The sequence below is a fragment of the Gobio gobio genome (genome assembly GCF_949357685.1).
Source record: "Gobio gobio genome assembly, chromosome: 23".
Taxonomy (NCBI): domain Eukaryota; kingdom Metazoa; phylum Chordata; class Actinopteri; order Cypriniformes; family Gobionidae; genus Gobio; species Gobio gobio.
In genome coordinates this window covers 21351034-21366837 of record NC_137119.1, presented here as the reverse complement: position 1 = coordinate 21366837, position 15804 = coordinate 21351034, and the positions used below count along the sequence as shown (strand labels likewise).

General features: G+C 40.1%; 1 protein-coding gene across 3 annotated transcripts; it reads left to right on the top strand.

Moving 5' to 3' along the window:
• The first annotated feature begins 703 nt into the window (after positions 1–703).
• pabpn1 (poly(A) binding protein, nuclear 1) lies at positions 704–15610 on the top strand. Of its 3 annotated transcripts, XR_013815648.1 has the most exons (8): positions 704–1177; positions 2614–2722; positions 3002–3069; positions 3191–3297; positions 7721–7808; positions 7954–8105; positions 13100–13363; positions 14001–14656. XR_013815648.1 is itself a non-coding variant. In XM_079805768.1 (7 exons), the coding sequence occupies exons 1-7, from the start codon at positions 1043–1045 to the stop codon at positions 14194–14196; spliced, it is 855 nt and encodes a 284-aa protein (XP_079661894.1). In that variant the 5' UTR covers positions 704–1042; the 3' UTR covers positions 14197–15610. The 3 variants fall into 3 exon arrangements, 2 of the variants coding, with proteins under 2 accessions (XP_079661894.1, XP_079661895.1); XM_079805768.1 differs by lacking the exon at positions 13100–13363 and having other exon boundaries at positions 14001–15610; XM_079805769.1 differs by having other exon boundaries at positions 13100–14656.
• The last annotated feature ends 194 nt before the right edge of the window (positions 15611–15804 follow it).

The following is a 15804-nucleotide window of genomic DNA, read 5'->3' as shown; positions in this document are numbered from 1 at the left end:
CAACCCTTAGTGATCATAATTCACTTTTCTTTCTTTTTTTTTCTTTCTTTATAAATCTAATTCCTGATATTCAACAACTGCTTGGTCATACTTTATTGGGTAAAACTTTATAATAGGTTTCATTTGTTTACTACATTAGTTAACATGAACTACACTTCTACAACATTTATAATCTTTGTCAATGTTAAATTCAACATTTACTAACATTTAGTGCTAACGTTAGTTAATGCACTGTGAATTAACATGAACAAACATTGAACAGTTGTTGTTTTATTATTAACAAACGTTAACAAAGATTAACAAATACAGCAACACATGTATTTCTCATGGTTAGTTCATGTTAGTTAATACATTAACTAATATTAACAAATGAAACCTTATTGTAAAGCGTTATCTAAATATAAGACTTTACGTAAAATACAAATCAGAGTGGATTATAGTGTGCGGATATGGCAACATTGCATAGTAGCTCAATCCGATACAAATCCCGTTGCAATCTAAACGTGGTCTGTGAGCAGTGAATGGCGCTGCTTTCATCCAATCACAGTCGCTGTTGTAAAGTCTGAGCGGCGAGCGCATTGAAATATCCCAAGAGAACACCAATACCCGTTCTCCATACGTTGAGAGGGCGTGTCTTAAGCGCTGAATCGTCCAATCACCTCTCGATAGTGCGCCTGCAGTGCTCAGAATCCCCGCCCACGGCTTCCATTTCTGTTCTGGAACACACGAGCCCTCGCGAAGAATACACATTTGCTTAACTGAATTTGTCTTCTAATGTAAATAGAGTAGTAAGTGCGACATATTGATCAAGTGAAACCTATTTATATTTGGATAAATAGTGTCGTTGTTTTATTCGCTGAAGGACACGTTTGAGCTCCAGAAGAAGCGAGGCGGGCTTTTTATTCCCCATTTTAACTTTGGTGAGCGGCGTTTTCCGCCGTTTTTTTTATTCCCTCCCCTGCCCCTCTCTCTTGCTCCCCCCTGCGAGAGTCGCGGCCTGTAGTTCAGCCACGAGGCGCGTCGGACCACCGGGAATCAGGCGATGGCGGAGTTTGGTAACGGACTGGCAGATGAGTCTCTGCTGGACTCAGACCCGGGTCACTCAGAACTTGAAGACCCAGGCGCCGGCGATGAAGAACCCGGATTAGACGAGGGAGAGGCCGCTATTGAAGACCCGGTGAGTGAAGGACTTATTAAAACACGTTTTAACAACCATTTTCGTTTTTTGGTATAGGGTTGAATCCCAATTTACTCTCGTGCTGCACATTCAAACAAAAATCGGAAGTGCGAACCAAATATTCATGTGAACGCGAAACCGGTTTTGCCAGGTCGGTTTGTCCGCCATTGTGGCTCACGCAGTGCAGTAGAATTAGTGAGTGACATGCGTGCTGCTGGCCGCCATGTTGGCGCAACATTGGTCTGGGTTCCTCTGCGCCAGATCTGTAGACCTAGCGGGGGGAAAAAATCTTCATCGCAAAAATGCGCGACGGGAGATGTAAGAGACAGGGGCGAGGGTAGGACAGGCCGCCATTAGCCGCAGCAGTGTGGGTCCATCCGCAAAGAAGCAGACGGCTCACGGTAAACACGCCTCTTTTCTGATCAGTAATATTTGTGGCGTGAAAAAGTAAGTCGCGTAGGTAGTCGCGTGTGACTGTTTTTGGCCTCTGCAATGGGATAAATCTTTATGCGACGTGTTTGACATGTTAAAAAGGCGTGAGAGGCTTTTATTCTTCGGTTTTGCATCGAATTGGTAACATTAAGGAAAACTGCAGAGTTGTCGTTGGGCAAAACGCTGTATGTCATGCACATCTGCATCGCCGCGATCATTTTATTCGATGCACTTTAGAGATTCAATGCCGCTCGTGATGTATTGCATATTATTTTTCTGTTTTTGTGTGTGTGTGATGGAGATTGGGCATTGGGGCTGGGCTGATGCATTTATCTCCATGCACATTAACGTTATTGGAGCTAGAGTAGGTCATGCATTTGCATGCTGAATGCATGTCTGCTTTATTTCATCGTGCAATGATGCTCTATTTATTTAATCATAAGTTGCATTATAATATGCTGTTGGTTGTGTATTCTAGTCGGTTTTTGAAGTTAGATCGTATCATGCAAAATCTTGTTTTAACTGCGTAAAAGGGTCCATCACATGCATGCTGTGTTACTTTAGGAGAGATCCAAAGCGACTCCCACTGCCCTGCAATGCAGCACTGCTGAAACTTGTGTGCGTGCGTGTGAAGGTCTATGGTGTGAATACACACCAAAAGTGTGTTAGCTCGCGCACAACAATGCGTGCACGGATGGCATCATGCTTAGGGCGTCTTGCTGACTGGACAATATATGATTTGAAAGCGCCCAATGCATAATCACGTGTGTGAAAGTGCATGTGCATGCTGTCTCCATGAAAACCGGTGAGAATAATGAATGATTGTGACAAAATGGGTTTATCAGCAAGTTGATGCTGATGCAGATCGATCCAATGTCGATCAGGCACACTTAAAATAATTTACTCATTTAAATACCTGGATGTAGTTATGTGAAATATTTCATAACAATTGTTATTTGTCTAATATTCTGTGTTAGGTCATTGATGTTAATTTGGTTTCTCAGGAGCTGGAGGCAATTAAAGCCCGGGTGAGAGAGATGGAGGAGGAGGCAGAGAAACTGAAGGAGCTACAGAACGAGGTGGAGAAACAGATGAATCTCAGTCCTCCACCTGGTAAGTGAGACTGGATGAATGAGGGTGGGTGAACAGGCAAGTCTTGGGGACGAAGATTGAGTTAAAGGAGAGCACTGCAGAACAGATAGTTCTGATGAATAGGACTGCATTAGGAGAAGAAGAATAACTAGTACTGGACCATTTGAGGTCAATAGAGATATGACTAGAAACAGAACAACCTAGATTTCAGAGATGAAGCTATGCAATAACCCTGCAGACAATGGTTTTTGCTGCATATGTTGATGAATGAGTGTGGAAATACTGTTTCTCTCTTTGCAGCTGGCCCTGTCATTATGTCCATTGAAGAGAAGATGGAAGCTGATGGGAGGTCTATTTATGTTGGAAATGTATGGGCAATTCTTCTCACAACTACATGGTTATGAGTTGTATTCAATCATTTAGTTGTAATATTTCTGAGGCATGCTTGACATTAGAAGAGGTGGTGATTTTCGATTTTGTCTCTTGCAGGTGGATTATGGTGCGACGGCAGAGGAGTTGGAGGCGCACTTCCACGGATGTGGGTCCGTAAACAGAGTGACCATCTTGTGTGACAAGTTTACAGGACACCCTAAAGGGTAACACGATAATTTTTTCACTTTCCTGTTCATGGGATTTCTTTTTCTTTGGCGTCCCTCATTTTCTTGTTCTCTTGTGCAGCGTCTGCTCCAGATAGGCACAGTAGGTTTAAAGAAGGCATTGACCTTAACCCACATACTGAACAATAGCCACTGAACATGAACTGGGGGCGCATTACAGAAAGATCTTAACTTTAGAATCCTATCTTAATTGTTTGGTAACCATGGCAATTTAAGTTAGGACCTCATTTAGGACAAAAGCTATTACAGAATGACATTTCTTAAGCGCATAATCTTATCTTAACTATGGATTTGAAACGGGTATTACAGAAGCATCCTAACTCAACAAAAATCCTAAAAGTGGTCTTAACTTTAGGACAACCCCACTGGTGTGTAACTTTGAAATCCAACGGTAAACATCACAGTACAAAAGCCTTTTTAGAGAATGGGGTTACATTTATTATACAAGACGAAGAGCAGCAACGTTTGATGGTGGAGATTCTTTTGGAGGACCCAGAGGATGTGATAAAATACTCGTAAATGGTTACAGACTCCCACAGCACATGATTTTGCAGTTAGTTGACGAATTGCAACCAGCATTACAGAGGCCAATGAGCCGTCACGGATCATTACCAGTCATTCTTCAAGTGACTAACGTCGTATGCTTTTTATTTTATTTGTAAAAGGCCATTTTCAAAGTGAGGTCCATTCTACATTTACATTTATGCATTTAGCAGATGCTTTTATCCAAAGCGACTTACAACTTGGTGTGCAATAAGCGATTGGTTGTGAAGAGTCGAGTGAGCGCAACAAGTGCCTGAAATACTTAGTCTGTGTACATTTCTCAGTGTAGCACAGGCTAGAGTAGGGAGGGAAAAGGGAAAGGTTTTTTTTTTTTAAGAGGTTATTTTCTCATGGAAGAGATGCGTTTTTAGTTGACTTTTCAATGTTGTCAACGAATCAGCATTTCGGATGGCAGTGGGAAGATCGTTCCACCAACTGGGAACGTTGAATGAAAATGTTCTGGAAAGGGATTTTTCCTGAACAATTCTATAGCACAAATGTCACAATCTGGCATACCCAAAAATCTTACAGAAGTGGCCAGGGCAATCAGTGCTTTAGCGCCTACCTACATTCGGTTTCCAAGGGGAAGGGAGCGGTCGACCATCAAAACTGCTGAATAAAACAGGCTTTACCTTTTCAACGGAGCTTATAAATTTTTTTTTATCTCTGCCGCACTGAAATTAAAAGCACGGCGTTGTTTCTCCATTTTTATTTTAGGTTTACCTCAGAAGCAGTTTGCGCATTGTTAGTTGCTTGGTAACAAACCTGACAGTTGATTACTGAACTCGATGGAGAGTTTTTAGGATTTCCTAACTACAGATAAGATGAGATTTTGTAAGATAGGATAAGAGTCCTAAATCAAGCTAAGATTTGCTTTTGTAATACGAATTTAAGTTAAAAACCTTTAATGAACTTATATCTCATCAGGGCTCTAGAGTGCGACCAAAATGTGTAAGGGTGCAACTAAAAATTTTCCTAGGTCGCACCGGTGCACGAACGAAGCCGCAGCGAATAAAAACCTCGATTAATTGAACATTTGACCTCGATTACGATTAATGAACGATTATTTTGCTTTTTTTTTTGGCCCTCATAAGGTTTTGAGTAAGTTAACTAATAAGGTTTGTACTGTAAATATTTTCTACTATTAAAGGTGGAATTTTTTTTTCTAATGAAAGTGCATTTCTTTGTGATATTAAAATACTTGAAGGAAACGGTTCACTTTCAGCAGTTATTGTCTATGGAGCAGATTTGTTTGTTGTACATCAGATACAGATAAATTAACACAGACATACCGTCTCTATTCATTATTAAGCTGTGGTTTGTACTTACTGCAAAGGTATTAAAGTGTATGCCTATAACGGTTGAGTTTCTGAGCTACTTTAGTGACTTTACTTTAGTCACAGGACAGCGTTGACACTGCGTTTCTGTGCTCTCTGCGCGCGATCTTCACGAGATGTGCAAGCTTCTGTCTGAGTGTTCGTTTGTCACAATATATCAGGCATTAGTTCAACATAATACACATCTGATGGTCGAAACTCGCTTTAATGTTCAAACTGGCAGGGCTTAAACCACATACAAATGACAAGCTTTGTGAGGACGCAGGTGAAAGATCTGCCTTCATGGCGCGCGCGCGCGTTATCAGAGACGCGACACGGCTCTGTGTCACAGAAAGAAGCTGAGCACTGAACGGACAAGTTTTCCGTATTGTTGTTTTTGAATAGTGCACAATCGCTTTAAATGTTGAAACTGGCAAGCCTTTAAACGCATACTTGACAAACTTTATGAGCACGAAAGTGAAAGCGGCTTCCGGGCTTGCGCGCGCCGTCTCTGTGTGTGTGTGTGTGTGTGTGTGTGTCAGCGCGTAGGCTATAAGAACAGCAATTAACTGACCTGTATAAACTGTGTAAAACATGCAGTTACTATAGTGATTCTGGGCATCTATAAACACAGATAACCGCTCCTGCTTCTCTGTGTACCTGCAAACTGCACTTGATGTGACTGACGGGGCGGAGTCACGTGAAAACCGAAATAACCGACATGGGAAAAATACGTCGGTTAGAGGTTCTGAATGTCGGTTTCGGTTATTTTTCAATTAATCGTACAGCCCTAGTCTAAACCAATCAGAGACAGAGGGGTCTTTGCCTCAGATTGGCTGTGGTCCAGATATTCCTCTAGGCCTACACTGCTCTGTGCTGTGTGATTGAAATTGTGTCCTGAGCAGCAGAGTATCAGTTAAGGCCATCAGCATCAGCAAAATAAATGCAAGAAAACATACGACGAATAATGAAAAGAAATAGACCCATAGTTTTTCTCTAAGAAAAATAGGTCTGTTCCCCCCAACAACAGCCCAGACATGGAGCTACTTCAGCTACCAGTCTCCCCAGTCCCTGGTAAGATGCCAAGCCCTAGTCTTGTGACCTGCACTACCGTGGGACCCAACACATAGTGTGGCGCGGGACTAGTTTTGATGGTCGCGGGCGGTAAGGTACTCGCGGTATCGAAATATCTAAAAGTAAAACGTCTAGAAACAAATCAATTGTTGTTCATCTATTGCACTAAAGCAACAAGAACAACTAAAACAAAATAAAAACGATTAACAGGCGCAAGCATAGGCAGAGTTTCTGTTTATTCTTGCTTTTGCTGCAATGTAGCCAATATGTGTTTATTTCTAGAACGCAATGGCCAACAGATGCATTTAAGATAGAATCACAGCTCAAAACTTCAGAGTTTTTGCTCAGTGCTGAATCCTGTATGCTGGCAAATCCTCTGATTATAACAAAGAAAGTGTAGACATGGAAGATTCATTGTGCAGTCATTTTCATTGATAATGGAGCTTTGTAAGATCGCAATGAACTGAGATAGCTTTTTAGGAATTATGAAGGGAGCGCACTTTGCGCATTCTGCCACGCCAAACCATGCACGCTTTTACTTTTATGTTAAATTACTTGAAACCGTGTCAGAAAGAATCTATTTATACTTTTATGCAGGCGGGAGTGGGACAAAACATGAATGTTGTGAGCGAGAAGGTAAAATATATTTTCGTGGGAGCGGGACTGAAAAATCATGTGGCCAGAATCATAAAGAATGTGGCCAAACCATGGTAGGAAACAGTGTATTTGTAAGCGGATCAACAACAAGGGGGACCCACTAAGACTTTGAGCCATGAAATGTTAGGTCTCAGTTCAGGGAATTGGGGGGGTATAAGAAGTTAATGCAAAAACTGCCTTATGTGAAGCTTATGAGTGTTGATTATTATATCTAAAAATAAATAGCAACTGAATTTAGGCTAATAGCTTGGGCTCTGTTGTTAGCCTTTAATATTATAGTAATGTACAAGTAAGGGCTCCCTATATATTTTATAGCATTATCTTTAAGAAACTTTGTTATTTAATTAATTTAAGGACAGACACAATTTGTTCAGTAAACCACTGTTGAATAAAAATAAATAAAGCAATTTTGTAAAACTACTGTACCCAACCGTGACTTCAAATGTATATATATTTGTATATATGTATGTGGCGTTATTATTTGTACTATTTATATGTGGACTTGAGACTGAGAATTGTGAGATTGTTCTTTAGCTATTCTGGTGCATAGTATGTTCAAGCTGTTACCATTAATAATTTGCCAGCCCATTGCATGGGGTAACATTTGATGCAATGCTTTAATCACAGCTACTTTGAACACCGTTTTCTGTCATCTTAATACATTTTTAACAATATGCCTACTTGGTTATGTATATATTTGCGTAGAACAATAAATAATTTATAACTGTTTCAGTGTATATAAATGAATAGTGTTTTCTGTTCTTTTTAATTGACCTTGAATGCCCTCATGATCATTTGCTCTTGCGTTTCAGGTTTGCATATATAGAGTTTGCAGACAAGGAGTCTGTTAGGACGGCCATGGCACTGGATGAATCCTTATTCAGAGGAAGGCAGATTAAGGTGAGATGGGGCGTAACATATATCGTCTTGACAAATTCAGAAGATTTGATAATAAAATACAAATATTAAATATTTTTTTTAAATCTCCTATTCCAATTTTTGTTTCTAAGTCTTAAAGTCTTAAATTTCCCAAATATTCTTCCAGGTTGGGGCAAAGAGAACAAATCGTCCTGGCATCAGCACCACAGACCGCGGTTTCCCTCGGGCCCGCTTCCGCTCACGGGGAGGAAACTTCTCGTCTCGGGCGCGCTACTACAGTGGCTACACACCTCCCAGAGGCAGAGGACGGGCCTTCAGGTGAGCTCCATGCCAATCTGCACGTTTGACAGTGACTGACACACAGGCTCCATCCTGACAGAGAGTGCTGCTGTGAAAGTGTGTGTGCATTGGGTGGGGGACAATCCAAAATACCTGTTTCTAAATGTTCATGCTTGATTTATATTATTTATTTATTTATTTGATTAATTTCATCATGTAATATAAGCTTTTCAGGAACAATGACCAAAAGAATAAAATGTATCCAAAGATTGTCCTTTTTATTTTTTTTAAATCTATCAACTCTTCTGCTTTTCAGTGTTTGTTTTTTTTAATTATTTTTCTTGTTACCTTTAAATTATTCTGTGCTAGTTTGTGATTGTATAGCAATCTGGGTAACACTTTATTATAAGGTGACATAGTTAAACATTACTACGTGTACTTACTATAGTAAATTATGCACAATTACAAATAACTAACCCTAAACCTAACCGTAACTCTATAGTAAGTACATGTAATGAATTAATATTACTCAGTACTTATTTGAGTAAGTACAATGTACCTACATCACCTTAAAATAGTGTAATCTCAGTCTGTCTCCTGTATGTATGCATGCTCCTGTTTAATGCCTCTGGGTGTGAGGAGAGAAGAAACTGCACCACTCTCTTTTGTAGTCTGCACTCTCTGTACAAACCCCTGTGTGTCGTCATGTTTTTAGGCAAACTGAGGAAGAATGACAGAAACCGTTAAAAACACATCTTTATCATCTCTGTCCATTTCCCTCTTGCAGTGTTAAGATTCTGTGCATGGAATGATCCTTCACACTCACCAGAAGTTTAGAAGTCAATAACCTGCTTCCCAATGTGAAGATCATTTCTGCGTTGTGCCTCAAAACAGTTAGATGCCTGCATAGTGAATTTTCAAACAGGTCTGCGGTCCTGACTCGGTAGGCATCTCGCTTGCTTTTGAGTCTCAACTCAAATCCTGTTAGGTCCTCTGGACAGATTTAGCACTCTATTGCCTGGTTTCACAGACAAGGTTTAAGACTAAAATCCAAGTTTGAGCTGAAAACTGAAAGCAAATGTCTTAATGTCAGTGCCATTGATTTTTATGTGAGAAAAATATCCGTATTTAAAACTTTTTAAACTAAAATAGCTAGCTGTTGGCAGACAGCTGTACGCATTGATTTACGGCGGAAGAGTAACCCCTGACCTGACGTATATATGAATGCGGAAGCGCAGAGGATAGAGCAAAACAAAACACCGGTCATGAATTGGAATGACGGAGGATTTCAATATAAGAGAAGACAGGCTTGACTTTGTTCCCCAGGCCTATTTGTTTGAACCGCAAGAGGCGTCAACTTGCGATACTCCTATACATCGCGTCAGAGGTTAATCTTTTGTAGTAGTGGGGAGTTCGGATCATTTTACGGACTCTGATCTTTGAATCTCATTCAGCAAAATGAACAAATCTTTTTTTCAAGTCCGAATTTGTTCATTCCAGCAGAATATAATTAAAATGTCACATGTTAAATTCCCCAACACATCTAGTAATTACACAAACGTTGATCACACTTGAAATAGAAAATAAATGATAAGCTAATGCAGCCAAGGCCAAACTTTGAGAAGGAAATGATTGATTAATTGCTTGGCTAGGTCTTCAGGCTATGTAGTCTGTTAGTCGTTCTTTCTATTGTCACTTCACATTTAATCACGTCTGTTCCCGGGAAAGATTAGTTCACCTCTCGTGTTTTTGGGTTTGAGACGTTAGCTCCGTCATCAGTGTCTGATCCGGGCCGTGACAGTCCTATATGCCAGTGTTTCCCAACCTTTTTTCAGTCATGGCACCCTTTGAAAATGTTCTCCATTTTGTGGCACCCCCTTCGCATACGTTACGCTAGGGGTATAACGGTACAGATTGCTCACGGTTCAGTTTGTATCCCGGTTTTAGGTTCACGGTTTCGGTACGGTTCAGTTTTTGCTATGTTCAGGGAAAAAATGACTACTGTCAAATAAAAATAAAGAAAAGAATAAGAACAAATAATTGAAAACAAGCAGCACAAATAAATACTATTGAGCAAAGATACTAATGAAATAAACTGTTTTTCAGGTACGTCTAACATTAGTTTTCAGGTACAGAAATTGATTAAATGTAAAATAACATTGCATATTTGACTGTATAAATTAAAGATTAATCCTATTACACTTACAAAAGCTATTCAATCAAGAGCAGTGAGTGATGCCCTTGTCTTTTGTTGTTTGACATTAAACAGACAGCAGTAAAGGCTACTGCCCCTTTAAGACCTAATGCATGGATATGCGTCTTCTTTCTCGACTGTATAAAGTTTACTCAAGGCATATGCAGACAATGTCTTCTAGAATACTCATAAAGATGGACATGTTAACATACTTTTTGTGTGAGTTTGTCCGTTAAAGAGCAAGACTTGAAAGAGAACTCAATATTCACGCGGATGAGTGCACAGACACATTTTCTCACAGCGCGCGACTTCTCATTCCCATCTCCTGGCACTACACGTGGGTGATGACGGCAAAAATGACTGGTCATATTCAAACATACGGCAGCACTCGCATGCATTGAACAAAGTTTACAAAGAGAGAATTATTTGAAACATTAAAAAAAAAATAGATTTTAAGGACTTTTACACGGCACCCCTGCTCTCGTCAGGTGCCGCGGCACCCCGGTTGGGAAACACTGCTATATGCAATGCATGCAGTCCCGGAGACAGAATTGATTAGTTCACCTCTCGAGTCTTCGGGTTCGAGTCATTCGTTCACCAACTCACAGCCCCATAGGCTGAATGCAGAATCAGAAAATATCCTCTACAGCAGGGGTTTTCAAACTTTGATGCCAAGGACCCCCTAATATGATGAACCTTTATATGAGGGACCCCTTTCCTAAAATCCATCTTTATATTTTTATGTATGGAAAAAACATTTGAACTGTTAGATAAATAGTAAATGTGACATAAATGCAACATTGTTTCCAAACTTAAATTGGCTATACTTAATGTTGGATGTATAAACCTGAAGACAAACATTTTCAATTAAAAATTATTTGTATAAGCAACTTTCACAATAAATGTAAGCAAGCCGCTTACGTACTGGGTTAAGAATACCACCTTACAACCCCAGTGAGTAAGATAAAACCTCACTAGAAAGATACAAAGCAAACATATGCAATACTGGAAAGTATGTATACGACAAGAAAGGAAACATTTAGAACTGAAACAGTTAGAATGTTCGGTAGACTTTATCCATTTTTGCTTTCTTTTTATTCTCTGAAATATTCTGGGGATCCCTTAGAATCTTCTGGAGGACCCCTGGGGATCCCCAGACCCCAGTTTGAAAACCCCTGCTCTACAGAACCAATGACATGTTGCGCATGCGCGGTCAAAACAAAGTTAACAAATCGCTCCGAGACAACACAGCGTTCCCGAGTCATATTAAAGATTCGTTCAAAATGAACGACACACCACTATTCTTTTGCCGTAAGTCGACTTGCGTAGGCGTCTGCCGAGAGCTAGTTATTTTAGTTTTTAAAGTTTTAAATATGGTTATTTTTCTCACACACATGCACTGCTTTGCTTCTGAAAGCCTTTATTAACCCCTTGGAGCTGTGCGGATTACTTTTATAATGGATGGATGGATGCCCTTTTATGGACTTCAAAAGAGAAATACTCATTCATTGCCATTATAAAGCTTGGTAGAGCCAGGACATTTATTAAAATAACTTTGATTGTAATCGTCTGAAAGAAGAAAATCATACACCTAGGATGACTTGAGGGTGAGTAAATCATGGGGTAATTTGCATAATCCTGGCTTAATCTAAACCCTGTCTATGAAACCAGGCCTATATCTTCATCATTATTGTTGGCTTCAGTTGTTTTAATAACCTAGTGTGATGAAGGACTTTAAACTGAAGATTTTTGGGAGCATTTGAATACGTCCTGTCTTTTAAGGTCTGGTAGAGTGAAAGTATTTTATGAATCAGAATCTTGTACATCAGTTTGTTGGGAAACTCTTGTACATGCACTGCCACACTTGACTTTTGTTTTGTTTTGTTGTTGGAGTGGAGCTTGTGCTAGTGAAGAATTGGTTTTATCCCAAAACTAAATATTTTTTGTATTGTACATTTTCATATCTTTATAATTAGCCAATGGGATCCTTCAAGTTTGAGTATGTAGCTAATGTCAAGCTCAGCTCTGAATAACTTAAAGGCAAGTGTGTGTTTGACCTCAGGCAAGTTTGGTTCAGAAAAGCCCATTTTGGTACATTCTCACCCCCTCGCATGAATAACAATGTGTTCACTTCCAGAATGGAGGGTTCATTCCTGCAGCCTGATATTGACCGTTTTAGAATCCAACCGATAACAGGTTTCTGTGCCACAAAGAGCACAGGCTGTTCCTGGAGGGGGTTTTGTGTGAATGATGAGCCTGAATGAATGCCTCTGCATTTATTGATGTGTATATGTGTGAGTGAGTGTGTGTGCGTGCGTGCTCTGTGGCCCAGTCCATTTGTGGAAAGCTGTGTGTCGTTGACTGTAACTGAGTGCATGTGTTCGAGGGTTCATGTCCCCAGGATCTCTCCCTTACAGAGACCACAGGAGCCGCCCCGTTCAGAGAGAGAGAAAGAGGGAGAGCGTGCTTTCACTGTCCCCAACACTGGACACTAGACCATTTATAAAGCTTGAATATATAACGCACACACATTCTGCTGTTGGATAATCTTCCTCAGCTCCCCTTTATAGTAAACCACATTACTGGATTCTTTACACATGTTTGCATTGATCACTATTTAAATCTTGTTATCCGTAGAAGAGGGGTATACATTGCATTTCATATTTTGAATTATGTATACCTGTAACGTGAGTGCATAAACGTTCAGCTTGTCCTCAAACGGCCCTTTAAAATGCATATTACTGATATACACGCATACCCCAAAAAAACTGAATTGGTGTCCGTCTTCTTAAACCAATCACAAAAAAGAACTCACCCTCTTTTTCTCTCTCTTTTCCAGGGGCCGAGGGCGAACAACATCGTGGTACTCCCCTTACTAATACCTCCCTACCCCCCTATGAAATCCCCCTTACTATCACCCCGTACCCTTATAGAAAAGAAAAAAGACCCCTCTCAATAAAGGAAGAAAAAAAGAAGAAAAAAAAAGACAAAAAAGGAAAAAAAAAAAAAGAAAAAAAGAGCATCTCCTGGAAAGACAGACTGACTGGCCGCAGTGTGCGATTGTGTGTGCGCGTGGGTGTGAGGAGGTGTTGCGATCGCCCTGGTAAGGTACAATATGGCCGTCGGGGAGATTTGGTGGCATTTGTTTAAATTTGAGAAGATGATGATGTAATCTCAGGCTGCAGATGTGTCCTTATGTCTGGCTGTGATTTTTCTCTCACCAAACAGCCCCTCTTATGTTTGCAAAGGCAAACAGAAAAAAAAAATGTTAACTTTTTTTTTTATTATTATTGTACCGTGAATATGTGAACAATTTAATAGCAAGAATGTTGTTGTTTTCACAAAGTTGTGCTATTTGAGATCATATTCTCTATTATTTGTCTGTGCTCTCTGGAATCCCTTTTTCCCCCCCCAGCGCTGTTTTCTTTCCTGTTCATCCCTCACTCGGATTACCTCCTCCACCTGTGTTATTCCGACAATGGTTTAGAGTTCGGCGTTGTTTTTACGTTTTACTGTTCTTGAACCATCTTCCACATCATACGACTATTGTAAGATGGCATGGCCTGAGCTCTGAGATCTTCTTTGTGTTTTTAAGAGTTTTTTTTTTTTTTTTGTCTCATGCTGCCATATGCCATTCCCAACCATCAGTTTCTCCTTCCCCTGTTCCTGTGCTCCCCCTCCCCACCCCCCCTTCTCCCTTGCTCTCTCTTTGTATATTAGACCACTTCTTGTCGTTTCAGGTTTCAGGACCAGTGGAGACTGACTACCCCTCCTCCCGTGGCCGCAGCGCCCCCTACAGTCTCGGCGGCGTCTCTGTCTCTTTCTGCTCCCGCTATGCACACTCACCCCATCCTCTCCGTGTGGGGGGGAGGGGGAGGGGGACAGGGCGACCACCGGCCCACTGCGGGAGGCATTTATTACAATAACAAGCGCTGAGCTTAACCAACATAAATTTACTGAGACGCACCAGGCCCATGTTAACATACAGACAGACATACACCGCACACATCCACCACACAAATTTATATATCGTGAAGGCAGAGCCATGATAGAGCAATGGCTGCTTAAATTGCAAGTGAGTGAGAGAGGCAGGACCAGAAAGAGGTTGAAGGGGAGGGTTCTTCTAGGGCCTTGTCTTTCTCAGTGCACAGTGCAGTTAGGGCACGATGGAGCACTAACGCGTGGGCTACAGGTATCGGTTACTTAAGGAGGGCTTCGGAGCTTTTATTTCGGGGGGAGGGAGGGGGATTTGTGTGCAGAGGGTTTTCTCGTTTCTGTTCGTTTTCCTTTTTCAGATGGGGGAGTGGGTATGGACGAAAAGAGAAGATGTTTTCCTTTTTTATTTTATTTTTAACCCATGAGTCTGTAATTAGAAAAAAAATAAAAGACATTGTGTAAAAAGTACTTGAAGTGTTTGGGCCTTTCTTTGAGGTGGGGGTCATTTCTGCTGCACTTTTCACCAAACCGCATAAGAGAAGTATCTGAATTTGCCTACTGTGCAGGGTTCTAAGAATAGATTGGCTTGCAATCACCATTTCTGAGGGTGATGGGTGAAATGATTAGAAATCATTATCAAGTAAGCACACGCATCAATAAAAAAGGGATTTATTGGTCAAAAGGTGGTAAACCTGTCAATAGTTTGGCCAGACAAATTCACCCACCATTTGTTTAATGCTTTCAGTCAAGACACTTTTATAGCAATATGTTTCAAATATGTACAGTGATAAACAGGAAAATAATGACCAATGATTGCAGAGTTCATTATGCCGTTGAAATCAGTTCATTGTTGATTTGGTTCAATTCTGAAGTTCATCCATTATGCAACCAGTTAGATTCATCAATAAAGCTGAATGATGTCATCCAGCTCAGTTCAGTTCTCATCCAATATAGTTTCAGTGCAATCAAATCAACAATATTACCGAACTAAGCAAGCCAAAAGATGATAGTGGCAAGGACCCAAACTCCATCTTTGACAGAAATGGAGAAAAAATAAAGTCTGCGATGGATCCCTGTATGCATTCACCAATTTGGCACAACTCTGATCTTTATTTTAATAAAAAGCCTTAGGTCTGTGATTGGAGTCAAAAAGAGTATTACTCGCCCTCATTTATTTCACAGGTTTATTTCTTTCAAAGATTTAATTTCTAAATTTGATATCTGTAAAGGAGAATTAATTCGTTTTTGAGATTAGGGTAATTAAAATATAATGTAATACAGTTCAACCATCCTCCTTTTTAAAAAAAAAAAAAATCTAAATGATATAGATTAATACTTGGCACAGACAACTTAATGTACCAACCCACTGGAAAATGGGAATGTGATGTATTTGTATAATTTCTTGTGGGCACAAATTTGTAAAAAAAAAAAAAAAAAATGTTGCCTAATAATTCTAATTTACAACTTAATATAAGATTGCTCATAGAATACATATTACACAATATAAAATGGCTTTCTCTTATTATCCCCCTTCTGTGTTCAATGTAATCTTAATAGTCAAGACACATGCCTCCATTCTCTATGGCATTGTACCCCTGTTAAAAAATT